This window comes from Molothrus ater, chromosome 3, assembly GCF_012460135.2.
Source record: "Molothrus ater isolate BHLD 08-10-18 breed brown headed cowbird chromosome 3, BPBGC_Mater_1.1, whole genome shotgun sequence".
Classification (NCBI taxonomy): Eukaryota; Metazoa; Chordata; class Aves; order Passeriformes; family Icteridae; genus Molothrus; species Molothrus ater.
Genome location: NC_050480.2, coordinates 35,477,035 through 35,504,516, shown reverse-complemented (window position 1 = coordinate 35,504,516; position 27,482 = coordinate 35,477,035). Strand labels below are relative to the sequence as shown.

At 37.7% G+C, this 27,482-nt stretch overlaps 1 protein-coding gene across 4 annotated transcripts in view; it reads left to right on the top strand.

Moving 5' to 3' along the window:
* RMDN2 (regulator of microtubule dynamics 2) overlaps positions 1-25,849 on the top strand; it is a 57,128-nt gene extending 31,279 nt beyond the window's left edge. For all 4 annotated transcript variants that reach the window (XM_036380998.1, XM_036380999.1, XM_036380997.1 and 1 more), the window contains 6 exons: positions 2,908-2,983; positions 4,641-4,718; positions 13,167-13,265; positions 15,019-15,072; positions 15,161-15,241; positions 25,135-25,849. In XM_036380998.1, coding sequence (XP_036236891.1) covers positions 2,908-2,983; positions 4,641-4,718; positions 13,167-13,265; positions 15,019-15,072; positions 15,161-15,241; positions 25,135-25,188 — 442 coding nt within the window. In that variant the 3' untranslated portion in view covers positions 25,189-25,849. The remainder of the gene's footprint in view (positions 1-2,907; positions 2,984-4,640; positions 4,719-13,166; positions 13,266-15,018; positions 15,073-15,160; positions 15,242-25,134) is intronic.
* The last annotated feature ends 1,633 nt before the right edge of the window (positions 25,850-27,482 follow it).

Genomic DNA, 27,482 nt, shown 5'->3' with positions numbered 1-27,482 from the left:
GATTAATCATATGCTGCTACACTGTGTTCAGTAATTTTTCTTCCGTCTGGGAATAACATTTTTTACACCAACCAAGTACTGTGTCACTTGAGGTTATTATTGTTGTGTTTATCTAGATGAATGTGTCTGGGGCTGGTTTTTACATCACCCAGGAGTAACATCAGTTCAGCAAAGAGGTCATTCCTGGCAGAGCTTTCCTGATACAATTTCCTCTTTATTTTTGTCTGTGAAAGTTCTGTAAGCAGTACTCTGATAGTCAGAGGGTGTGAGGGAGGTAATGGCTGTGCAGAGAACCAGTATTGCTTGCACTTCTAAGAGGTGTGCTTTTTACCCATTTCATTAGGTATTTGCACGTTGTTGTATGATCATCTTTTCAGTATTCCCCCTGTCACCACGAGATGGGGCAGGTGACCATGGAGTCCAGGGCTGTGGAAAGACTGACATGGAAGCATTTCTAGTTATTCCCTGCCTCGTTTTCTTTGGTCATTTTCTTCACCATGAGAGCGGTGAGGCACTGGAACAGATTGCCTAGAGCATGGGCATCCCTGGAGGTGTTCAAGGCCAGGCTGGATGGGGCTTTGAGCAACCTGGTCTAATGGAAGGGTCCCTGCCTATGGCAGGGCAGTTGAAACTCGATCTTTAAGGCCCCTTACAATATAGACCATTCAATGATTAACATTACCCTTTGCACCATTGAAAATAAAAGTTTTCCTGGTGTCTTAAACTCTTTGAAAATTATTTAAAATGTCTAAAAATTCTTCTCAGGAAAGAAAGGACACATTTTTTATGTTGTTTGTGGGATTTTTGAGAAATTAAATTAATATCCAAAATGCCATAGAATTTCAAAAATGAAATAATTACTTTTTATCAATTGGCTGCCTAGTCCATTTCAAAAGTATAAAATTTAAAAAACCAAACCAAAGCAAGTTAAAAAAACCTAAAGATATGAAAGACATTTTTATCTTTTCTGTGGAAAAATAATGGGTATTTAAAGTTAGTAGGTTAGCTTACTTTTAATTCAGTGGAAATTTCATTGGGATTTCCCTCCCAAGAGATTTTAGCTGTAAGTAGAAGTTTTTCTTTGAACTAGTTTAAACTAAGGCCCTCTTTCTTGTCACGCACAGACAGGGAAATACTGCAAGATGCTGGATTAGCTTGTTCGCTTTTCATTGTTTTCTTTTGTAGCAGCAATCCGTTTAGCTATGGTATGCTGAGTTTATCTGATTAGCACTTAATGAGTGAAGGGAATAGGGGCAATGTTGCTTGAGTTACTTAACCCTAATAAAGTTTTCACTACCTCCCCCCTCTGCCTAAATACCTGAACTTTCCTCACCCCCACCCCTTGCCTTTCCCTCAACTGCAGCTTGTTCCCATAGGAAATGCACTCTGGCTGCAGCTCTGTCAGCACTAGTGCTGCCATTAGCTGGATTTTGTCCAGTGCACATTGGTCACAGCAAACACCCTGCCCAACAGTGTTTGACAGTGTGTCTGGAGCTCTTACAAGCTCAACTGGTGTTCTGCTGACTCCGTGCCTTACCTGGGAACACTTAGTGACCAAAACACTTCTGGCCAAAATTACCTGTAGCATGAGCATTTCTGACTTAAAACCATTAGGTATAACTGAGCAATAAAGTAATTTCTTGAGTTGTGTTAGCAATGACATTTTAATCAGGATTCACTGGAGCTTGAATAATTACATTATATAAAGCAATTCAAGAAAACTGATGTTTAGTAGTCCTTATAAACTGTGTGTGCCATACAGATTGTGGTTGTGTTGCCATAATTAACTCAGTAAGCTTCTTGCATAACTCATATTTTCCTCTGGACTTCAACTTGATTTCCTTCTTTTAGGATTATATTTTATTTTTGTCTGGTGTTGCATTGTAAAATATTTGATAAAAAAGCAAAATTCTGAAAAATATTAGAAAAGTAATCTACATGAGGTTTTGCTGCTTAACTATTTCTTTGGTGATTTTGTTAGTTTTATACAGAGGTGCAAAGTTGTCTTAATACCAATGAAAATAGGTCCAAGGAAACTGTAATTGATATCTGTGCAAGAAGTTCCTTATGCATAAAGGTTCTATAACTGTTGAAGAAATAAGAAGAAAGCAATAGAAATTTAGGTGGAGTGTCAATAAGATACTAGTGCTGCTTAGGAGATCTGAATCTTTATAGGCTTACCTCTGAAAGTATGTTCACTTATAACTGCTTAACAATACAAATATTTTATAGAAATTATCTCACATTACTTTTACCACTCAGTGTCCCCAATTTATGATAATCATAGTAATAATAATAGAAATAATAATGATCTTAGCAATAGAAATCTAATAATAGCAGTAGTGATCCTGTTAGAGCAGAATGTGTGTGTATGTTTTCAAATCTTAAAGATACTAGAAGAGTGCCAGAAGTGCAGGAATGCACTGGGATACTTGAGAAGGGTAGAAGGCAGCTGTGAATGTTTCTGAGGTGTGTACAGCTTCCAACTGGGCACACCCGAAGCATTTGCCTTCCTGGGTGAGTTTCTGCAGCTGGTAGTGCTCACGTTCCCGGTGAAGTGCAAAGCACAATGTGTCAAGGTAAACTGCTGTCAGTAGAGCCAGTCTGGAAGTGTTGCACTCTGAACTAAATGGCCTAAATTTTGGAGATAAAATCTGTTTTGTCACTTAACTGACAACCCAAATAGTGTCATTTAAACTTCTCCTTGTTTCCATTGTTTTGTTTTGGTTTGTGTTTTGGTCTGTTCTTCAATATGTATAGCTCATACCAAACTTCCATCCAGCCATTCAGATGGAAAAATAAAAGTGTAAATGTGTGCATTAGGTATTGAAATATTTTGTAATATGATTCAAAGGTTTATTTAAATCACAAAAAGTATGTGTGTGTGTTTTTCTTTTCCCCTCTCAGGTTTGCAATTATGTGTGGCTATATGTCTCAGTTTGAAAGTGTACCAAACAAAATCAGGAATGGTTATCTCTTTAAGGTATGTTTTTGTAGGATTTGGGGTTGTTTTTTTTAAGCTATTCCTTTAAGTTATTTCCTTACATAGTGTCAAAGACAGGTTTTCCAATAGAGTAATTCAGCCTCACAGATCTATTTTGGTGCTGAAGTTAAATTGAAAAGGTTATTATTATGTATGAAAATAAATTATATGCTTGCAAAATATAAGAATTGAGGTAGGATTCTGGGAACAGCATTAAGATTTCTGATTTCCTTTGTAGTCAGAGGGGGGGGGAAAGGCAATAATGATTCTGTTTAGAAAACCAAAACGTGAAATGGCAAGCGATGAGCTAACACAGTTCTGCAGTCATCCTTCATGTTGCCCTTAAGTAATGTTTGTTTTAACTCTGTCCTTGCAAAGGTAATTGTGTTTTTTAGAGTTAGCTGTTTGTGTTACATGTGCTACTCTCCCCCTCCTTGTCCTCAGCATTGCTTAGACACTTTCCATCCATGCCTTGCCCTCCAAGCTGGTGTCCCCCCTTTCTGGGTGACAGTGAAAGGCAACAGACGAGTTCCAATCCCTGAGGAATGCCTGGGGTGGGCTCCTTTCACATCATGTCCGTGTTAGGACTTGGAGTGTGGCAGAGCTTTCCTATGAGAGAGCATTCATTACATCTGAGCTGTGCCAAGCCAGCTAAGCCCCGAGCAGCACTGGGACGGGCTGGGAACAAAGGGAAAAAGACAAATAACACAAGTGCTGCAGCTGTTCAAGGATGGAGTTTTTAAAAGTTTTAAAAGAGTCACTGCAGTGTGAGCAGGAGCCGTTTCAGGGAAGTTTTGCTCCTCACAAGTAAATCCTGAAATCTGTTGATTTGGGAAAATAGTAGTATGAAAACATAGCTCCTATCTGAATAGTTTGTGGGTATGATAATATAGTAGTCTCTTATATATATGTTAGTCAAATACTTTTGTGACTGGCTTAATTAGAAAGATATATGGGGGAAAAAAAGAAATGTTTGAATGAAATTTATTTTGAGATGCAAATGGTAAGGCTGAAATATTTATTTTTTCTTCCAGCTCAGGTTGAGCAACAAGAGCTTTTTTTGGTAAATTAAAGGTACTCATGACCTGAAATGAGAATGATTTGAAAGAGCCTCATTAGATACTTTATAGGTTTCGTAGTTTCACTATAAACAGAACCATTTTATTTTCTGAATATCACAATATAATAACAGTTGTTTGTGTCAAGTGCCATTTCATTGGGGCTGTCACATTCCAAGGTGGAAGGAATTATGCTTCAGTAATGGGTGCTCGCATGTAAGATGTCTTCAAGAGTAGTTGCTTACTCACTGATTTGATCTGTGATAGTTTCCTAATATTAAACTGTAAATGAAATTAATGTAATTGAAGTTGTTGCCTTTTTAAGACAAAAGTTCTTGAATTATTTGACTGAACTTTAGAGCTATTTAGTCATGTTCTAAATACAGCATGCCTTCTTGCATTGTGTGCAAAGTTGCTAAATAATTTTGTGGTTTCCCTCCATGAGGAAGGGATTTGCTAGTTGAAGTTTTAGGTTGTTCGAAGACAATTGCAGCAGGAGAGAATTTCTGAATTTGTTTCTGACTTGCAGCAAACTACTTAGGATGTAAACACACTTGCCAAACAAACATCTAAAGTGATACTAATTTTCTTTCCAATAGGAGCACCTAGACAAGGCAATTGAACTTAAGCCTCAAGATCCCTTTTTATATTACCTAAATGGAAGATGGTGCTATTCAGTAAGTTGTGTTTTATTTATCTAACATATGAATTGAGTATAATAAAGAATTGTAATTAAATAGTGGGACTTAAGACAAAGTAGGTGTTTATTTAAGTAGATGTTTTGAGCTAAATAGACATTTACACTTCCTGAGTTCAATACCAGATGCAGGATGCTCACAGCTGACCATTCCTGCAATGTAATTAGGTAAGCTGTGCTTGTATGTACCTCATTGTTTGTTCAGGTTTTTTATCTGAATGAATGAATGAAAAGTAACTGATTTTTGGAAGGGAGGAAGGATGACCTCTTGAGTTTACTTCTTTGTTCTGCCATAAATTTTCTGGGTGGACCTGGGCTGGTAGCATAGCCTTGTGGTAACTTTATTTCCCATCCATAACTTAAGTTAAAGGCACTGACAATGCTGTGGGATTATGTCTGTGGCAGCAAGGGTACCATACTGGCTTGGTAAATTCCAAGGAATGTCCAAAAAATATTCATGCATAAAAATATGTAATTCACCAATGAGTTTTGCAAGAAATACAGTTTGTGTCCTACCAGTACAACAGCTGCTTTTAAAGATTGTTTTAGTTATATATTTTTACTTTATAAAGATTATATTAGATTCTAGTAGATTCTGTAGTGATGAGTACTCATATATGAAAAAATAGGATAATTGGTTTACAAGATTAACTATTCATTAATTTTTTAGAAAAATTGTGCTTGTGCTTTAATAAGAGAGTTGTCTTTTTGGTAATCCACATCTTTGAGGGCTCAGCTGGCTGTCCATACTGGTTCATCTCTAGTGCTTTGAGGAATCTTTTGTTGGAAGAAAACATTCTTGCATTGTCTATGCTGTAAAAGATCACTGTGAGTCTTCTCAGAATAATGACTGCTAATGCACAGTGAATTCCAGCCAAGCTTTTTTCTTTCAGATACTTCCAGTGCAAGTCACTACAAAGTGCCGGCAAACTGGAAAGAAGGATTTGCTGTGACACATTGCAGACTTTGTCTTTATCTGCAACAAGACTTAATGCAAAGTAATCTTTCAGCAGTTTTTCAGGTCATATATATAACTTCCAAAGAGCTTTCAGCAACCATGTTTTTTCTCTGTTGATTTAAATAAGGACTGACACCAGCTTTTGCAAGGATTTTGGCTTTTTGCTTTTTGTCACAGTGTAATCTTGAATATCAGCATTAGCTATGCAAAAATAAGTTGCTGAAGATGATCCTATAGTATGCCTGCTGTACTGCCTCTGGGAAGCATCTCTCTGACCAATGATTCCTTAAGCACTTTTATACTGTGCTGTGCCCAACAGCTAACTGCAGCTTCCATTTAAGCCAAATACTCCCAGATGTTTTTCATGGCTTATTTCTCCTGTGAGCTGCTGCTTTTTGAAACACACAATCTCAGTATACCTCACTTTGTTCTTATTGCACTTTTTTTTTTTTACTCATTTCATTTTCGTGATAATCACCACTTCCTGACTGAGTAATACATGTGGTTTGTTGTACTGTATTGTTACAAATTCATATCCCACACTTGCAACATATATGCAGGACTTCCTTACTAAACATTGAAACCACAGATTAGCATTTGCTTTAGGTTATGACCTGACCTGCATTTATTTAAGTGAAACAATCTACCTAAACAGATGCAGCCACTGAAATATGTAAGGATTGAATTCAGATTTCTGTTCTTTTTTTTTTAATTCTTGCCTTCTGTGACTGCCATGACAAAATAGTAACCTGAAACACACAGAACAAATTTTCGTACTCTAAACAAATGCAAGTATGAATAACATATTGTTCAACTTCTGGGGCTGTCAGCTCTTAAAAACTTACTGTCTTTGTACACTTTCAGTAGCAAGATGAGGTCATTTGGAAACACTAGTTTTGAGGCATTACTAATTTTAACCCTAGCCCAGTGAGATTGGTAATATCCTCACTAGTTTTAGCAGAGTGAATTGTGTCTGTGCTGATTCACTAACCCAGGTTTTGCCATGCCTGTGATACAGGTAGTCCTTGGAGCTTGTGGAAGGTATGCCAAATTCCTTGCTCCTGTTCTGCAGACTGTGAAGTTTCATGCAGTGGTAATTATCCCAAAAGAAGATTGTTGGCTGTGGCCTTGATTCCAAATACTTTGTCAGGGTAGAGATTATGATGGAGTGTTGAAAAAGTCCTTTGTCACTCATCTGTTCTGGTACCTCTAGATGGAGTGATAATGCTCCTCTTAGCTGCTCTGTTTTTAATGTTCAGTCTCACTGTTGCTGAGGCTGGGAAGGTGTTGTCCAGTGTGAGATAATTAAAGCAGAAAGGGGATGATTCAGGCAAGAAGGTTAGTTTTTACATTTAGCCTTGCTGACTTTGGGAGCAAGTTAGGATTGGCCACAATGTTTGTTCTTTTGTAGGTATTGCTTCCTAGGGTATTTTTGTGTAATTTTGGTCACATATTCTTTTTCTGAAGCAGTGTAATTAAAAAAAAATAACAAGTTTTTGATATTTTATAGGTTTTGATAACAGTTTTGTGAAATCTGGTGTACTTAAGTCTTCCCAGTATAGTCAGATATTTCCCATTCACTCCTGATTTAATGTTAGGGGATCTTATTACTGTTGTTTAGCATACGTTTTTTTGGATGACAAACAGGAATTGCATAAGATATTGTAAATGCAGATGCTTCAAGTGTAACTCAGGGCTACAGTTCATTTTCACAAGTGAAAATCCATTGAAAAGACTTTGAGGTAAAAAGTATATAAACATAGAATCATCAATGTTAGAAGAGACCTTCAAGATCATCAAGTCCAATTGTCAATACTGTCACCCCTAAACCAGTGGAGGCAGATGCAGAAGATTTATTGAAGACTGAAATATATATGCAAAGACTGCATGCTGTGCTAGTAAAAGCTGTTTAATTAGTGGAGTTTAATCTGGCCTGACTGCCTGCCATTTCCCACCTTCCTCAGTGTGGCACAGTCCTTTGCAAGGAGCAGTGGTACAGTACTGCAAAGTTTCTTGCCAGCAGTTTTTCTTGCTGGGCCAGAAATGAAGCTGATGCAAGGTGTCATAGCACCTTCCAGCAGAAAGGATGAGCTGGGTTTTCACTGCCTCACATCAGCTGGGGTTTGTCTGTGATGCAGAGCCAGTGACAGTTGTGCACCACCTTGTCTAAAAATCAGTTTTTGCTGTTTCTTATTTCTCTAACCATTTAAAGTCAGTAGAGCTGTACAAAAGAGGAGGATCATAGAATCCTCTCAGCTCTGTTAGAAAATTACTCCTGGTATCACAATCAGGTAGGCAAGATTTTCACCAGTCATTTCATAGATGTCATAGTGGGCAAAATTTTGCCTATGAGACCTGCTGTGTATACAAGAAGTGAATGGATCTATGATGCATGGTATATAAGAATTATTTCCTTAAAGTTTTCAGCACAATTATCTGATAATTCTTTATAGTTGTATGGTCGGGGGGGGGTGGGGGAGGGGAGTTAAGTGTTTTAATGTTTCAAATAGCTGATAAAACTTTCTAGTTAAGACTTATGTCTACTTGCCATTACAGGACAGGCACAGAACAGCTATCATGTACTTGTGAAACTGGATCAAAGTCCCTGGTAAATGCTAGTAGTGTATTAAAAATTAGATCTCCTGGGATTTTCCTTCTGCAGGTTATAGGCCATATTTTGGGTTTGTCTCTGGTGTATCCCAGTATCTGTTTGGGTTACATCAGGGAATAAATTGATACAGTTCCTTTGTGTGCTCTCTACATGGGCTTCCCTTACTGGAAGGTGAAAAGCCCAATTCAAGTTGGATAAATACCTAAATGCCTGTGCAGATTGTCCAGGTTCCTCAGCTGTCAAGAAAGAAAATGTTTTTGTTGGAAGCCAGTATTTCAAAATTGGTGTCCAGTTACTTAATCTCTTCCAGAAGTCAAAACATTGCAAAATTATTTAGTGCAATTTTACATTAATACATTGTAATGAAAAAGAAAAATAAACTCTCTGGGGATATTTAAATAGATGCCATTAATATTTTACTGAAGCTGGATCAATGCTGTGATTTACCTTTATGGAAGACAATTGTGTGATATGTGTTCAGTAAGCTGTTAGGAAAGAAGCATTGGAAGAGGATGTCTTTTAGGGCTGAAAGTCAATCATGGATGGTTTTTCAATTCCAGTGGGTTAATTTCCTTCAAACCAACATCCTGGAATTGAAGGAGCTGTCAGTGGGGAGGGTTTGCTTCTCATAAATTACAAACAGAAGACAAAAATCCAGCCAGTGTTACAGTACATATATATATATATATATATCTGACTTTTGCTGATGCTAGGCTAAGGAAGAGAAAGGGATATTTTTGAAATTCATTTTCCCAGTATTTAAGGGAGAACCACCAGAGATCCAAGAGGCCTGATGGAAGAGTGCCGAGTATGAACTTAACGTTCAGCGGCAGTTTAACTCTGGGAGTGCCTTTCTTCCATCTCTGGATATAATAGAGATTTTGGTATAGGATAAATTGATGACAGTTTGTTGACAGATCAGGAGAGAGTTGACACAATAGGATAGGTTGGTTGAGACAAGCATCTCTATTTGCTTCAGGATACTGTAGAGTGGCCTCCTCTCCTTGGCAAAGGCCGGGCTGCCAGGATGACCCACTACCCTTCAGCTCTAATGGACATCAGGAGTTGGCTGATGGTTCCTCAGGCCTTTGTTGCTCTTGAGTGGGTGGGAGTAGCTCTCCTTATGTTTGGCAGCTTGGGATTGATGTTCCTTGAGTGACCCACCACATTAAAACCTGATATTCTGTGGAAACACAGTGTTCCTTGCAATGCTGCTCTGAATTTTCAGGCTTCTGGCAGGACTGACATCCAGGTTTAGGAGACCTAAAAAACCAAAACTCACTTATATTTGGAAATCATCTGTAGGGCAAAACTTCATTCCTTAATTTTGTGGTTGTTGCAGCTATTACTTGCAGCAGTAGTTGTTTGCCTTATTACCTGTTGCACTCTACTACTCCTGGAACACTCACTAAGTGAAATCATGGTTCTGCTGTAGCTGATGACAGTTACCCTCTCTTTACACTTGATTTTGTACGGACCTCCAGGTGCACTTTGCACTATTGGAGTAGCCTTGACTGTAGCAGTCAATTCTGAACTATGCTAGAGCATGTTACACCAGGAGATCCATTCCCTGTACTTGCTCACAGACAGAGAATCATTAATATCTAGGTATAGTAGGAATGATGTTTCCATTTCATTGAACATAGTGTAAGAGTTACTCAAATGAAGTTATTTCAAATTAAAGACTTTGCTTACGGGTGTTTAGGGGAAGAGTATAGGTTCCTGTTCATCATTATTGCTCTGGGACACAGTTTTGTGTATTCATACAACAGATCTCTTCCATTTGTTCCACTTCAGTCGTAGAGGGGTGCAGACAGACTCAGGTGGGGCACAGTTAAGTTGTTGTGATGGGATTCACCTCAGCTGTCTTTAGCTATCCCTAGGGTCTGCTCCTTTTGTAGTTGAAGAAAAGAAAGATAGGAGTGTTCATCTCAGGCTAAGGTAGGTGAAGAATTGCCTAATGGAAGTGCTTCTCTGTATTGACCATGCAAGGAACCTGGACAACTTGTGTGAACTAGATACTTTGTATGTGGAGGGCTAGGCTTGCTGTGACAAATTCATAAAGGCAGTGGCATGTAAGTCTCACTGCTGAAACATTACAGAATTCTCAGATTGTCTCTGGAATAGTCACAAAGTATAATGCTGGATAGAGTGCACATTATAAAAACCTCACTATTGCCATAGAATCATAGAATCATCAAGGTTGGAGAAGACCTATTAAGATCAAGTCCAGCTGTTAACCCAGCACTGTCCTGTTCACCACCAACCCATGTCCACAAGTGCCACACCCACATGTCTTTGAACACTTCCTTGGAGGTGATTATATCACTTCCTTGGGTAACCTATCCCAATGCTTGACCGCCTTTTCAGTAAAGGAAATTTTCCTAAGATCCAGTCCAAACCTTCCCTTGGTACTATTTTGTCTGGTCCCATCACTTGTTACCTGGGAGGAGAGACTGACACCCACCTTGCTACAACCTCCTTTCAGTGTGGGTGGTTTTGTGTGAAATGTGCATGCGCTTACATGCATTTCACTTTTAAACATTGTTTTAGCTTGATGGGGATGGTGAAATAAAAATGGCCAACTGCATATATGTTTGGGCTTTTTAGAAATTTGAGTAGTGCAAAGCAGCACCCAAGCCAGACAAAATAAAGACTAAAACCTCAGCAAATCAGTTCTGATTAAATCTCATAAGAAAATAAAGTAACTGCCAGGAAGAACTTGTGTTTTCAATAGTTAATTATAACTCCACATGGAAAAACTGCAATTTTGTTTCCTCATTATTGCATAACAGCGGACATGAGTGCGGTAATTGTATCTGTGCAGTGTGTCTCTCCAGGGTGTTGTGTGCTTTTGCAGAGAACAGTGTAACACTTTCCCTTTATTTTTTCCCCCTCTCTTCCTCCTTCTTGATGTGAGGGACCTAGAAATATAGAAACGCCCTTCCTCTTCCAGGAGAAGAGAGAACAAGGGGACAGTAGATTGACATGAAAAAAACAGCACTTTGGCAAAAAATCTTTTAATAACTCTTGCAGAATGTGTCTCGGAAACTATACAACAGTGAGAGAAATGAAATGGGGAAGGACATTTTATCTATACCTACAGTTACAAGTTTTAAGCAGCATGTTGCAGTTTGTAACACGGTGGGAAAGCACTGCAGGGGCAACAGCATCTTGTTGCTCCAATGAGTAAGAACTCCATGATTGCTGGAGAGGTTTTGTAAAAAACATTTTCTGTTCTCAGAAGAAGCTTCAAAAGCGAGGTATGTGAAAGAGAATGAAAACAAAAGCTTTTTTTTTTTGTAATATTGTTTCTCTCTAGGTTATAATTTAGTGCTTTGGTGTGAGACACAACATGTAACAAATAAGGCCTTGGGACCCTACTGAGCAGCTAGCATGACTGGGACAGGATGCCTTCTGCCTCCATGCAATGCTGCTCTCATGTGGCTAGAGGCATTGGGGCCTCTAGATGAGAAAACATGATCCTGTGCATTTCCCTGCTGCATACTGACCTGTATTTCTGGTCTTTGCAATGGTATTTTTCGTTTGCAAGAAGAAGTAGGTAGAACTTGATGTCTATTCAGAGGAGAAGCATTCTGGTTGGTAGCTGTGGATAGTTATGACAAAGTGGATTCTCATATTTTACAATTATTAGCTGACATCTCCTGGATAATTGCTGGATATAGGTGGAGCTGGTACGGGGAGCAGCAGCAGCCCTGCAAGTATTGAGAAGCCACGGAATGAGGCAGGAAAAATCTAAAGCAAAGCAAAACCATTTTAAATTTTATAGCAGTAGGAGAGACTTGACTTCAAGGCTGAACTCTGTTATTTGAATTGCAGCTCCTTCTGAAAAAGAGATGTCCCTATGTGATTCATATCTCATGTCCAAGTCTCTGATGAGGGGCTCTCTTTCACACACCCTATGTGTGCCTCTTCTCTGTGTTGCCTCTGCATAGATCAGGCCAGAAAATACAGAACCTTGGTTTTTACCATTTTTTGACTCATCTGCTCGTGACAGGAGCCATCAGTGTTGTGCTTCAAATACGGATGTGAAGGAAAAAACTTCTGGCTTTTCTTTACAGATGTGGTAGAAGTGACCAAAGGAAAGTGGCTTCACTCCTCCACTTAAACAGCCTTTTCTTTCACACTGCATTTCTTAACAACTCCATCCTTTGCTAGAGATGTGAGGGTTGGGTGATGGAGCCAAATACCTTATGGCAGTAACCAAAGCAGTTTCTGTCAGGTGTCAGTGTATGTAAGTCATATGCATTGTGTGGCAATATGACAGTTCCCTAAAGTCCTTTTATAGCAGTTGATCTTTCTGAAATGAGAAGAGGTCATTGGCAAGTGTTATTTGTCAGATTGGAGGAGCTAAAAATTGAGCCTATTTCTTAACAGTGGTTGTCACCATCTTCTGTGTAATAAATGAACTTGTAATACAAGCTCCAAAACCACTCACATTTTTACAGCAGCAACACCTTTTTATAATATAGGAAAGTAGTCAAGTGCATAGATTCTCTTGCAAAGCTGTCTATTTCATGAAAACCTTAACAGGTTTCAAGTACTATTTCTAGCCTTAGGTTTTTTAAAAAGATAAGATGCTATGAAACCTAAAATGTACTTTAAGCTTTGAACATGGAAATAACCTTATATTGAGGATGTTGGTGTTTGGTCATATGACTCTAAAATCCAAAAGACTGCTTTGAGCTGGCCAAACTGACACTATAAAGCATTGCTTTACAGGTTCTTTTCCAAAATAGGTAGTACAATATGAAAGACAGTATTTACTGCAAAAATGAAAAGCAACTCTTAAGAAATCTCACTTTTTAATTTTTTGTTTGTTTGATTCTTATTTCTAGGTAGCTCAGTTGTCGTGGCTTGAAAAGAAAGTAGCTGCTGCTCTCTTTGGGACTCCACCAACTTCAACAGTAGAAGAAGCATTGCAGAATTTCCTTAAGGTAAGTCCTAGCTAAGGGTTTTCCTATATTGCTGTTTGCCAGCTGTTATTTGTGAGTATTGTCAAGATGTCTGTTCAGCAGACTGTGTTCAGTAGCTATACATTCAGGGCTCTTCTAAACACCACTGAGCTTTCTATTAAAATATTTTTTTTCTTTTCAGTTTTAAAATTAGTTTGGACATGAGTGGTTAGCACCTTTCTTTTCTTTATTTAGTTTCAGAAAATTCTCCAATTAATTGCCATGGTTAATAGTTATTGAATTGAATGTGATGTGAATATAGATTAGTTACATATGCTGCTAAAACAGATGAACCATAGTGATAGTGATTGCTGATTTGCCTGTTTCTGCAAGAGAAAGACATAGGCAAGGAAAACTTTGACATTGTGATGCTTCTCTTTTTCCTGATCTGAAACTATTTTCCACTGAATTTCAGTAAAAGTCTTTCTTAATTGTGGAGATGAAATGGCTTTTGTAGTGAAGTAGAGAAGAAAGCCCTGTCATATATAGGTCCATGTTCCTGGGCATTCTATTTGAACACAGTTATGAGAAAACATCACATGAATAAAATAAATCTATCTTTTATTGCTTTCCATATGAATAATTTCTGCTTCTGGAGCTCAGAAGCATACAAGTTTTTCACATGACTAGATTCAAAGCATAAACTTCTATCGTTACAATTGCTATCAAAGTTTTTCAAAGAAATTGGACAGGCATCTTTTCCTCACTATAAAAAGTTCTTCTTTTCGGTGTTCTTAGTCTATTTAAAGACTGAAAATCTCCTAAATTTTGGACAGTACAATACAGTACCATCTTCCCAGTTTAAGAGATTTTATCTTGAAGGTCAAATTCCAAAAGCGGTAGAAATAATTTGAAACATTTGCTTTAGCCTCAGGGTATTTTGTGGTGGGCTGCAGAGTGACTGTGGTTTTAAGTCATCTTCAGCAACAAAAATCAAATTATTGTCTAGAAGACAACTGTTTAGGTTTCTTTTTCAGTTGTTTGATTCTACACAGTTGTGGTAAAGCAGCATTGTTTTGGTCCAAAGATTACAGCTACCATAAATTTCACTGATGTAGTTTTCCCCTCCCAATAGCTGTTCTTTGATTAAAAGCTGCTTCTTTGTTAGAAGATAATTAGTAAAAGTTTTACTCATCTTGCAAGCTTCTATATCCTTGATTTGTTTAAAAAAAAAAGGACATTATTAAACTTTTTAAATTACCTGAACTTTTTAGAAGATGATAATTTAAAAAGAAAAGTGAATCCAAAGCTAGAAGATAAGAGAATGTGGAAGGGAAATAATTGTAAAATTGATAAACACAGTTCTTTACTCATTACACAAAATGTGAATGTTGGTTACTTTCTCACTTCTTTGATGAGGAAATAAATGTTAATAATCTATAGACAGTGGTATCTTTAAACCTACCCTGTAAGTGAATGAATCCAATAGATCTTGTACAGAATGACCCTAAATTTTTACAGAGTGCTTAGGGAGAGAGGAGAGCAAGGAGTACAGAACATTTTCTGTGTTCATTGTCAGCATCTCGTGTGCCTGGTTTAGGTTTTGAGTGTTGTAATTTTTTTGTTTTCTTGATTTTTTTGAAGTGCTACTAAACAGATTGCATTACACAGAGTAGGGATGATTCAGTCTGATGTTTGAGGAAATGTAGTGCATTACTAAAAATGTTATGCAGACCACATAAATCTCATCATGCAAGTTTTATGTCTATTTTCTTTCCTGTTTTTTATTATTTAGGCAGAAGAAATGCATCCGGGATATTCCAAATGCAATTATGTGTATTTGGCAAAGGTAACCAAGTTCTTTTAAAAATAATGATTTGTAGACTCTGGTGTTCTTACAGTGGTCTGATTGGAAACAAAATGTTTTTTCTTTTCAGTGCTATAAAGATCTTGGCCAGAAAAGCAATGCACTGAAGTGCTGTGATTCTGCACTGTCAATTCTCTCAGTTACTAATGAGGTGGGTATTGAGAGTGATAACTTGTTCCCTTGTGACTGCTCTCTTGTCTTTGGCATCCATTATTGCACTGCGGGTAACAACATAATGTTTCAGTTTTTCCTCTGAACACAGAACATTCCTTTTTCCTCCACTCTAGGTTGGCTCATTACAGTTGTCTGTATCAACAGCTTTAAAAAAATCTTTGTTTGGGGAACTGTTAGGGACTCGTCTGTATCAGAAATTGAATTGTACTCTTTGTAATTCAACCCACTTCATTAGATCATCTTGAGCATAAGCAGTTGAGTGTGTCACTCTAGCTGTGCTGAAATTTTGCCCCAGATCTATGCTTTTCTCGATTGAAAGCACTCTGGATTTTTGTCCTACAGTCTCTGTCTCTGCTCCTGAAAGCCTCTGATTTGTGATTCTTGTTAAGGGCAGTATGTTAATTACAGCAGAGACAGATGAGTTATTAAAGATTGGCTTTGTCTTCAACGACAGGGCAGTTAAGGGGGCACAGTTCTTCAAGTCACATCTGCTAGCCTAGAGTTTGTTCTAAGAGGTTGCTAGATTCCTCTTGAGGCCCATTACAGTATTTTAGGCCCATTAGAGCATTTTGGTATGTGGACACAAAATTTCTACAAATATTTGAGAGATTTTAAGTTGTTTAATTTCTCAAATATAAACCAAGTCATGGCAAGAAGGTTCACTCTGTCTGATCTCATGTAAAAGCAAGTTCCATAAATGACCCATAACTGGAAACATGTTACCATCCTAGAGCATGATGAGTTCAAACCTGAGCTTTTTCAGCCTAAGGGACCCCCTCTGAGCACAGCAGATGTGGTATGGAGAGAGAGAGGTGATTCCTGAGAGGAATTGGCCCCACCCCATTTAATTCTTTGAAGTTAACGAAAAAGACCATTAAATAACTCTTTAACTTGATTGACAAGAAATGCTGTGTGTGGAGCACTAACATGTTTATGTCAAGTGTTCCTGCTGGGAAGAAAGACCCCTGCATGCCTCACCAGCCGCTGCTCCTGGGTGGCCTGATTTTTGGCCCCAGTCATAGTATGTACCAATCATAAATTAAGTAATCATTGCTTAAGTTCAGTGTTTCTTTAAATATGTATTGATACTGATATGACATTAACAATGATTTAATTCTCTTTATTCTTTACTTACTGTTAAAATATACCTTCAGCTTGCCTATTACAGAGCATAGGAAAGGCTGCTATAAATTATCTGTTTAATATCCCATCACATTTGTGAAGTATCAGCAGATCTGAGAAGGAGAAGGAACCCTGAGGTGAGAGCAGGAATTCAAAATGAGTCTGAGAGATAGGTGTCCGAGGGATATATATTCTGACAACCAGGGTGGTGATGAGAACAAGAATTACGCTGATTTGTGTAATCAGAAGAGTGAGCATCAAATGGCCCCCAAAAATCTTTTGTCCATCTAAAGAGGACTAGATGATTTGACCTCTCCTATTTTGAAAAATTCTATAGATATCACAGATTAATCTCCTTTGTCTTGTTTACTTGTGATGTTTTTGAGTTAGATTTAGGAAAAAAGAGTCCAGAAGAATGTGGCATTAGGGCAGTAGTATGTAATTCAATTTAAAAAAAAACAACCAAGCACTCAGCACAGGGTAAAAAAACCAAGTGCATGCTGAAAGAAATTACTGTGAAATGGAGATCTGGAACACGAACTCTGCTGTTGCTGGCTGTTACCTCAAATCCCATCTGAATTTGAATATTACATGTTGTTTTGGTTATTGTGTTACAGAAAGACTGTTACTGATTTTTGGGAAAATGTGTTGGAAGTGAAGTGGTTCAGGGCTTGGAGCTGTATGTAGGAATAACATTTAGTGAGATTAGTTTTAAGAGGGGAGAGAGACTGTAATAAGACTGAAGAGGCATTGGGGAGAGAGTAATAAACAGATGCTAATATGCACTTTATTATTGCCTGAATTGACTGCAGCCCTGTAGAAGTTGGGGCTCATGGTCTAAAAAAAAGCACAGGTCAGCAGCAGTGTGAGGATTTCTTTCCATTTGCCACAGCTCAGGATCTCAGGGTTGTCAGCAGTGTGGTATTTTGTCAGAGTCATGTGAAACCCATCATTCTCAAGTGTAATCATAGTTTCTCATATGAATTTTCTCTTTCTTCAAGCAGGGGAACTCCTTTATTGTTTTTAAATGTTGGATTCTAGTAAGAAACATGTATTTGTATAAAGGCATAAAATCAGGAGCAGGCTGAGAGACAAAGTTTCTGGAAAGGTGCCACGTTGAGGAAATGTATAGTATTTCATGATAAAAATCATCCTGCGGAAAAATTATCATAGACAGTGGTTTACTTTTTATTGCTTCTGAGCATCCACAGTTTCCAGTGCCTTCTGGGAACCAGAGGTGCTTGGCATCAGTAAAGTAGCCCATAGCTCATTTTAATCCTCAAGTCAAATTCTCAGCTGCTGTAATTCAGGACACTTCTTTGACACTTTTTCTAGGATTCATTTCACATGTCATTTCACATGACATCAAGTTAAGTGATATTATTTTTGTCTTGAATGTTATGTCACATCCAGATATCACTTCTATGCCTCTGTTTTACCATTTACAGAGTTTGTTTTAATTCAAGGGGTAAAGGGGCTTCCAAACATAGTTAATTCTTGTTAAAGGAAAAAAAATCAAATGGCCTGTTTCAAACCTATTCTGAATCTTAAAAAGGACACACAGAAATTATAAAAAAAGAAACAAGTTCTGATTGAGTGAGTCCTGTAAATTAAGAGTTACAGGAGGATTTGTAAAAACAGGACAGTTTTTAAAAATAATTTGGCACATTTTTAACTTATCAGTCTATGGATTCTTTTTATTTTAAAAGGAAATATGTGAGATTTGGTTCAAATTACATCTGGAAAAACATAGCTGATATTACAGTGCAACTTTAAAGACCTTTCTCTATCCTTTCTAAACAAAAAGCCTCCAATGAATCATACAGTCCTTCCTTGGCCATAAATAGTGTAGAGTGGTACTTCACTGCTGGAGGTGCATGGGACATTAAATTGTCCAGTTTTTCTCTGGTTGCTACCCAGGTGGATAACCTCAGGGTCCTGGGAAACATTTGCCCTTCAGTAAAAGAGATCCCAATGTTCAGGGCTGCTGTGAGTTATTGTTAAGTGCTTAACAGCTGCTCTGTTCATCTAGAGGATGTTGCATTACCCTTACTGAGACTCATTACTTTGTAGTGTGCTCAGAGCCTTGCTGACTGTGACTGTGTGAAGGGCTCTGAAACCAGATGTGGTGGACTATTGTGGTAGAACAAAATTACTTTTTTAATTTGAAGACAAAAATGTAATTTAATTTTGAAATCATGAATGTCTGTCTTGCATACAGAAAGACAGAACAGGTAGGGGGTGCGCGTGTGTGTGTGTATGGTTAAACACGTGGTCCTCTGCTTGTAAGGGGAATAAGACCCTAATTTCTTGTTTATAATAAAGATTGTTGGAAGTTTTCAAGACTGGAACTCTTAGAATTTCAAGTCTCAATGTAGAATTATAAAGTATAATAGTCACTGAACTGTTTTTTCTTGTGTCTGGAGACAACCATGAGCATGACAATGAATTCTGTGCTTGTAGGACCAGTAAGCTCACCACAAAGGAGTTAACAGCCTAGCAGAGAAAGAGATTAAAATTTCAAGGTTCTGGTCTCTATTACATTTAAAAAAAAAAAATAATCTCAAAAGCAGCAGTTGCATTACAAAAGGTGTAGTCTTGGAAGAGATGAAGACAGGAAAGCAGGAAAAATGCAAAGGAAATCTATTTGCACTGAGTTGCTGAAAATCTTACTTAAAATGTAGATTAAAACTTCCCTAAAGATAAGAAAGTGTTTTACAAAATTATTGGTGATTTTGTTCACTCTGTCCTTCCCAGGAATTAGAAATGATAGCAATTCAGAGTTGAAATTAACAAAGAAGAGAGATTTAGATCCTACAGAAATTCATGATTATGACATTCACTTCTTACAAGTGTAGAATAACAGGAAGCAGAGACTTGTTAAAGACTCTGCCTTCAGCCTCAGTGACATCTGAAACTTGTGTGGAGGAGGTGATAAATGTAATAATAGGCAGCAACAATGGCTGAATTTTTACACAAGAATGCAGCTGCTGAGGAGAACTCATACAGTTTTCTTACACTTTTTTTGTACAACACCATAATTGATTTCCTTGGCTGTTAATTTCATTTTTAATATTGTCTATAAGGAAAAAAGTGGGATTTGCAGAGGGATGGAAGAGAGGTCAGAGTATAAATTTCAGCACCCATCAGCTGTTCCATTCCAACAGACCATTTCTCTATCTGTATTTTCAAGTTTTTCCAAGAAATACCACTCCAGCAGCCATGGATTGGTCATATGAGCAGACCTTGTTGTGATATTTCCAACAGATCTTATTTGAAGCTGCTATTGTAATCTGTCCTTCTGAGTAAGATTTTGAGGAGAAAAAAGTAATTTACCTTTGCTTTTAAAGTGAAGGTTACAAATTATGACTTATTTTTGAAAAAAACTACCAATTGAAACGGCGTAATTTCAACTAACCTTATAAAGTGTTTTTGTTTTCTCATCAACCAGAATATTTTCTTTTCATATCTTCAGCTCAATACAAAATGTCATGCTTTTCAGTGAATATTTGTTGCTTTAGATTTTTTGCATATTTGTCCTCCAAATGGCCAGCAAAAATCAATGATGTTTCAATTGAAAAATAATGGAAGTGTTCTGATTTGTGTTCATTTTGAATTCTAGGCTATTGTTTTCCTGCTAGTACTGTTTGTGGAGTTGAACAAGAATTTCCTAATAGCTACCACCAACTCAAAGCTAAAATATTTTTTGAGTGTGCTTAAAAAAACTATTCTGTAATTAGTGGGTTTGTATACAATGAATGTGACTGCTTCAAGTGCAGGGAATACACTTTTTAAAAACTCATTATAAAGAAATCAAACTTCAAACTAAAATTCTAGGGGAAGTGAGACATTTGGTAAAGAGTTGCTAAAATAATTTGAGACTGCCCATATTTTACATTATTTTGTACTTCAAAGAATAGTCTATTTTTCTCTATCTTAGTGATCAGATCAATTTTCTATCTGCATGTTTGAAGTCCTTGAAAAAAGCTTTGTTTGCATTGTGTACTTATTTCTTCTCTCCCTCTGAAAATGATTCCGAAAAGTGAAGATATTTTTTGTGGTGTCACAGTTTCATACATAAGGATGAAGTTTATCCTGATAAATACCAAGCTTATTATATTTATGATGAAACTGACTATCACACAGTATTCATTTCACCATCCTATCAAAGCTAACACAGTTTTAACATAGTTCTTAGTCCAGCAAGACTGGTCAGCAGCCAGTTCCCCAAAGTATGGAGAGTGTCTCTTCCACTGGCATTCTCATGATGCAGGGACAGAATGGAAGAAGTATTCACTGAGGTAGTGGTACACTCCAGGATTACAAAACAGATTGGCAAAAACCCATTCTGAATTTTTGTAGAGTAGCTGGGCCAAGTCAGACTCCTGGGATTTTGAAATACATTGTCTTAGAGGCAATATGCAGGGTGAAGGAAAGCCTTGACAGGCACCTTTCTGAGAGGGCTGTAACTGGGTGTGATTGTCTTCAGGCTGTTTCAGCAATGACTGTGCAGAAAGAAAAGCTGTATGTCCCATCATGGGAGAGGCAGACAGAAAGAGGAGAATGTCTTGAACACCAAAAGCTCCATATTGTGTACAGTAGTAAAAGAAAAACAGATCATAGGTGAAATGTAGTCTTTCAAGTCAGGAAGGAACTAGCCAATTAAAATTTTACATGACTACTAACTATTCTGAATTGTATTCTGCTGGTTTGTAATTTTTCAACAGTAGTCCTTGAATGAGCTCATTTTCATATTCTTCTGGGTGAGAAAGGGTATTTTCCCCTCTACTTGAAGTAATATCCAAAAATCTGTAATTATTGACAGCTGCCTATTTTAAAGCTGTGATTGCCTTGATCCTAAAAGCCTTGAAAAGTTACGGTTAATCCACAGAGAAGATAGTGGTAATATGAAAGAACATAGAATACACCAGATTGTGGCATACAGCAGTCATGTAGAAGAAGAAGAATCACATGGGTGATTGCATTGGTGTGTTTCAATATCAAAGGAGAAAACTCGTGGTACTATACAATTGTTAGTGCACACTACAGTCACACCATCTGTGAGAGTCTGTCAGGAAACCAGGAAGGGATAGGATAGCATTTAGCTTTGCATGATTTGTACTGTCCACAAGAGCTATTGCTCTCTATCAACCCTTGTGCATACTTGGGAGTCTCTTCTGCTAGTCCAGGATTTCTGCTGGAGCTGTGAGGGAATGATACAGCTGTACCCCAAAGCAGGAGTGTCTCTCAGCACCTCATTGCTGTTACTGCATATCAGAGTACAGCTTTGGACCACCCTTGCAGCCCAGCTCATTTAATATACCATGCTGCCCTGCTGACTTCAGTGAAACCCTACAGGATGCATGTCAGCTTGGGATTTGGCAGTGGTTGCACACAATTATGTTTTCGTTGGCTGGTGTAACCATTTTGGTTGTGGTCATGGGGCTGTATCGTTCTCTGCTGACACTTGGGACTTTGTCAACAAGTGCACACATGTGCAGTGCCTGGGTTGAGTGTATTAGCACATAAGGAAATAATTAACAGAGATGGAAGGTAAAATCATTATCTTTCTTTCTTGGCTTTAATTACCATTTAATTTTTACATTCATATTTATATGTGTAATTCTCCATGTATATGTATCAGTAAATTTTTTTCAGCAAAAATGAACTGTCAAAATGTGGACTACTTCCAGTTAAGCCAACATTCCCTTTTTCCCACCAGCTCTCTCTTCCTTCTTGCTCTTGTTTTCAACTCCCTTTCTCCCCTTGTTCAGTCCCTGGCCTCCCAGGTCTTTTTTTCCTGTGCATATCCCCTGTGAATGATGAAACATAAAAGTAAAGCAACAAAATAAGGCAAAATACGGTCCCTGACCCTGTAATTTGAATACATTTTGTGTAGCAGTTTGCAGAACATTTTGAACTCATATTCAACTCTGAAAATGATATAAGGGGTGTTTAATAAATGTAAGCCTTGACAGTAGAAAGACAAGGTTGAAAATGGCTGTGTATTTAGTCAGTGCTGAACTAAGCCTCAGGGTGAACAAATGGGATTCACTCAAGTACGCTGCATTCCTCCTACAACTTGCACCTCTTCTTCTGCTTGCCACACTCTAAAGAGAAACCCTGCTGTCTGGGAAAAAAAAAAAAAAAGAAAGAAAAAAAAAAGGCTGACCTTATTGTTCATTTTCAGAAAGCCACAGACCCAGAAATCAACAAGGAAGAGAGTTGGCCCAGGACAGGATTTAATGGCTTTTTCTTTCCATTAGCAGCAAAGCTTTGGGCAATAATGAAGTTTTCACCCTAAAACCAGAAACTAGTACACTGAACAGACTTGTGGCTTCTCTCTCCTTTTAGCATGACACACCTGTTGGTCTGGAAGGAGTCTCTCCAAAGGTGACATAATATTCCCTTCACTGACCATTCTTAGCTCTGTTTTTAATGCCATTACTGATTTTTTTCAATGCTTTTGCCGTACGAGTTGTTATTGACCGGAAGCTGCTGGCTTTAATGCAACCCGTCAAGCAGTTTGCAACAGTAATTCCTGCTTTAACTGATATTTGCCTGTTTAGAACTGGCAAACCAGAGGTAGAATGCTTTGCACGTTTGCAGTTTCTTCTCTCAGAACAATCTTGGGTTTTGTTCCATTCTTTTTCCTAAGCCCAGAGGAAGATTCAGGGAAGATTGCCCAATGTTTTCTGGACCTTTGCAACTTGTAAAGCTCATTGCCCAATAAAATCCTTTACTTCTAAAGAGACAATTATCCAAAGTTGTTTGGAGATATATTTTTTAAATGCTGTATCCTGCAAAATGAGTAGAGAATCCCATCAACTCATGAAATGCTGAACACTATTCAGATATGAGAAAACCTGCACCTTTATAATTTTCAACTTAGAAAAGTATCATAAGAGTTCAACCAGATACAATTAAGCTTTTCCATTTCTTACTAGCATGGGACAATATCTGGCTTTTTACTTTTTTTATTTAATGGAGTTTAGAATCATTTTCACAAGTTGACCACAATCAGTACAGAAAAGAGTCTGTTTTCCCTGAATTAAGGGAAAATTTTGAGGTTTTCAATTTTTGTTGAAAGCAATGGACGGCATGGTGCTCCAGACAGCCTGTAGTGATGTGGAGTTTAAGGGCTGCTCAATGCTGCATGACATTTCCTTCTGTTAGAGTATTTTGGCAAGAGCTTACTAGCTTTGCAGTGTGTGCCTTTAAAGGCCTCTGATAAATGATTAGGCAGATAGTTTAGCCTATTGTTGCCAGTAGGAGTAAGGCAGTAACTCCAAGAGAAGTGTCCAGCTAATGTATTAATGCCTTAATCCAGACCAATAATATGATGTAGTTTGACATGTCTGGCATATGGTTTCTATCATCTCAATATTCTTCTCTGTTCCTCCATGACATTATAGACAACTAACCAAAATAAAGAGAAGCAGGAATTTCTTCACCCATGAAATACATTCTAAAATGTTCTGTATTTTGTTCCAGCTCTTTGGTTGATTGAGTAATGAAGTGATCCTGAAATCTAGTGATTACTTCACTGACTATCTACAGTATTTTCCTTCAGAATATCCCATGGCATTATCATTACTGGACCCTGTCATTAGAAATACTTACACAAAATCTGTGATGTGCAGGCACTTTTCACTTGCGCTGGTAAATATCCATAGGTGCATGTGTTGGGTGTTTAGACCCTTATGAGCCTTCAGGCATGAGGTGGTGACATTTTAGAAGTGTGTTTTTTAAACCAAGGTGAATTTTTCAAGCTAGAAGTTTCACAGCAACAGCAGCTAAAGGAAACAGATTATATCCAGGGGACACTTAAAAACAAGTAGAATAATGGAGTTTTTGTACTGTGGTTACATGCTCATATGCATGTGCCCCTTTCCAAGCAGATTATACATGGAATAGCCAAAACATATGTCAGTGGGTACCTGTGAGACAGTCTTAGTCCTGGCTTAGGTTTGAAGCCCCATGCAAGCTGTGCACTCAAAACATTTGGGCCTAAAAGGAGCCTTTTCCTGCTTTCTCCTGCTGCCCAAGGAGTACAGTGTAGTGTTGGCTCTGAGCATTGGCCTAAAAGAAGCCTTTTCCTGCTGCCCTAGGAGTGCAGTGTAGTGTTGGCTCTGAGCACAGCAGGTCACCTGGCACTTGCTCCCACCTTGGGTCTGCCATGAGCCCAGTAGCACAGGCAATGCCCAGTCTGGAAGCTACTGAGGGTGGAGTCAGCCCGTGGTGGCTGTTACAGGTAGGTATGGCTGTATGCTCTGAGCCCACAATCTAACCTATGTCATTAGTTACATTTCCCAATGTTTTCTTCTTAGTTGCATAATAAATAATTAGCAAACATCACAGAACATCTTTAGAGAAACTGCATGTTGTCGGGATGCAAGATTACATCAGGTATAAGGCAAGGCAATACTTTGTGCAAAGTACACCAATAAAAATTATATCCCAGGCTGAAGGGCTTACTGGTCTGCTGAGAAGGCTATTTGTGGGCTAACATTTTAAGTGCTTTGACAGAGCTGTAAAGGGAGGGCCGCCATCTGGCTCTTGTTTTCACTTCAAACTTTATTTTTGTATTCACTGATAAATTAACTTACTATGCAGTCTTTACATTTTGTGGCTGTTGCAGTTGTGTGTTATGTCTGTTGTTAGTAAAGAAATGTGGATAGGCACGTATTAGGCAAATGAAGGGATTTATCCTCTCTAAATTGATGCATGGTTGTCTGTTTCTTTCAGGATAAAGAGGCCCAGAAAGACTTAGAGGCTTTACTTCTTACGCTGAAGCTCTGATACTACGTACTTTTAACTCTTCATGCTGTAATAAAATTGTAAAACTAAAATGCGACTGGAAACTGCGGGTAAATTTCAGCTAAGTCAATGGAAAAACAGTCATTGATTTTGGTTGGCTTGGATCGTGGCCTTTAAGTGTCTGGCAATTATGGTACTAAAATAATACATTCATTTTTGATTATTTATAATCTTGTACTGAAGTTTAATTTTAGATTTCTGACACTGTGAGTCTGATTCTCTGAACATGAAGTCCACTGCTGGCAATGGACATACTGGGGGTTTGAATGCAAAAGGAATAAATCTCACTCTTTGAAAGATGAATCAACTAGTACATGATGCCAGCATAGAACTGTGTGTAGCATAAACAAATAAAAAAATGTTTCTATAGTAAATTATATTTATATCAACTAATTTACACAGATGTGTACAGAAGAAAATCATTAATATTTATGTTTACACATTTCTCTACTCTTAAAATATTACAGTCTTGTTGAAGTTAAACAAAGCTGTTGCCGCAACAAAGCTCTTTTTACTTTAAACCTATTGTTGGTTTTACAAAGAAATGTGAAAATTTTATAAATTAAATATTATAATTTATTTGTAACATCAAGAACAATATTAAAGATAAGACCAATTAAATAAAGTGGTTTAGAATAATCTATTACAGCTCTGATATTTAATGGATTTGTATCAGGATCTCCATCAAGTTTGTGAAGTCTGGCTCTCTGTCTTTGAAGAGTTGCCTAATGTGGTTTCATCAGAGTGTCTTTGAAGAACCTAGTCTAGCATGTGTCCATCACTAACCTTTTATATCATCTATATAACATAACCTGTACATAAAAATAGACTACTAAAGACCTACTACTTCTGAGTGTGTTGGACAGCAGTGTTTTCAATAAAATGTAGCAGATAGGGAAAGAATTTCCATTCACCACTGGACTGATCCAGAGTACACCAGATTCTGTAGAAGAAGAGAGGCCAGTTGTGATTGGCTTTTAATTCAGGTTGCTAATCTAGATGCAGGGAGTCTACCTTGAAGAAGTTGGCATTTCTGTTAAAGAACATTGAATTGAGTAGGGACAACTATATGTTCCCTTGATCAATTTGATGTGTAAGATAATGTGGACCACTTTATAGCAAAGATGGGGAGATCTTCACAAATTGAAATATGCTTTTTTTTTTTTGAATGTTCATCCTGTGGGAAAAATAGTTTCTATATGTCCTCATTTCAAGAGTTCTTTTTTTTTCATACATAATCTCAGAGAAGAGGGAAAATGAAAGATTAATCCTAACACTTCCTTCTATGACAGTCTTGTGATTCACACAGAGTAATTGGCTTGTGAATGGGGAAGCTGGAAAGGTGACACATCATGATTTTGGTAAAGGGCTCTTGGTAAAGTCTGCTTTTGATGTTTTCATAGACAGTGCAGGAAGCATAGTTTAAAAGAATCTACAAGAGTGATTTGTACTTGGGGTTGTTAACAACTCACTGTCACCTAGGAAGATGTAATAAGGAGGCCTTTCCTGAAATAATTTTTATGCTAATTTGTATCCTTTATAAAATAAGTTGGATTATGCAATAGATACTTCATTTACAAGTAATTATTGCTGATAAAAGCTGAAAGTGCATTGGAAAAATAGATTAGAACAAGAAGTTACTTACATTAATTACTGAAATTACATGACATAATTAGGATTTACTTCATTGAGGGCAAATATAAAGTCTTGAATTGAAGTAATTAACAGAAAGAGATTGGAGGATACCAGGCCAGTTGTAATTCTATGGAAAAGGACATGCAGATTCCAGTGAGTGGCAAGTTAATCATGGGTCAATAATGTTATGTTTTTGTGAAAAAGCAAATTTCATACTAGACTGAATAAATAAACATTCCCCATTAAATTCACATGAAATAACCTTTTACTCTAATTAGGCCTAATAAGTGCTAATGAGGTCTGAGCTGGTGTACTGTATCTGGTTTCAGGCACCACACTTGAGGGAGGTTGGGGTCTAACTGGAAGGAGTCCAGTGAAGAGAGAGACAAGAAAGATGAGAGTGCTAGACAACATTATTTTGCGTGTAAAACATGAAAGAATTTGGTGTGTTTAGTCTGCAGGAGCAAGGACTAAAGGAGTATTCACATTTGTAAAAAGCTTTTGCAGACAAGACAGTAAAAAAAGAACCCCAAACCTTGTTCTCCAAATTCCCTATTCATAGGGCAAGAGGTAATTGCCTGCCTTCAGATTAGGCATTAGGAGAAAATGATCCTGATGGTAACTTTGCAAAGCCCTGCAAT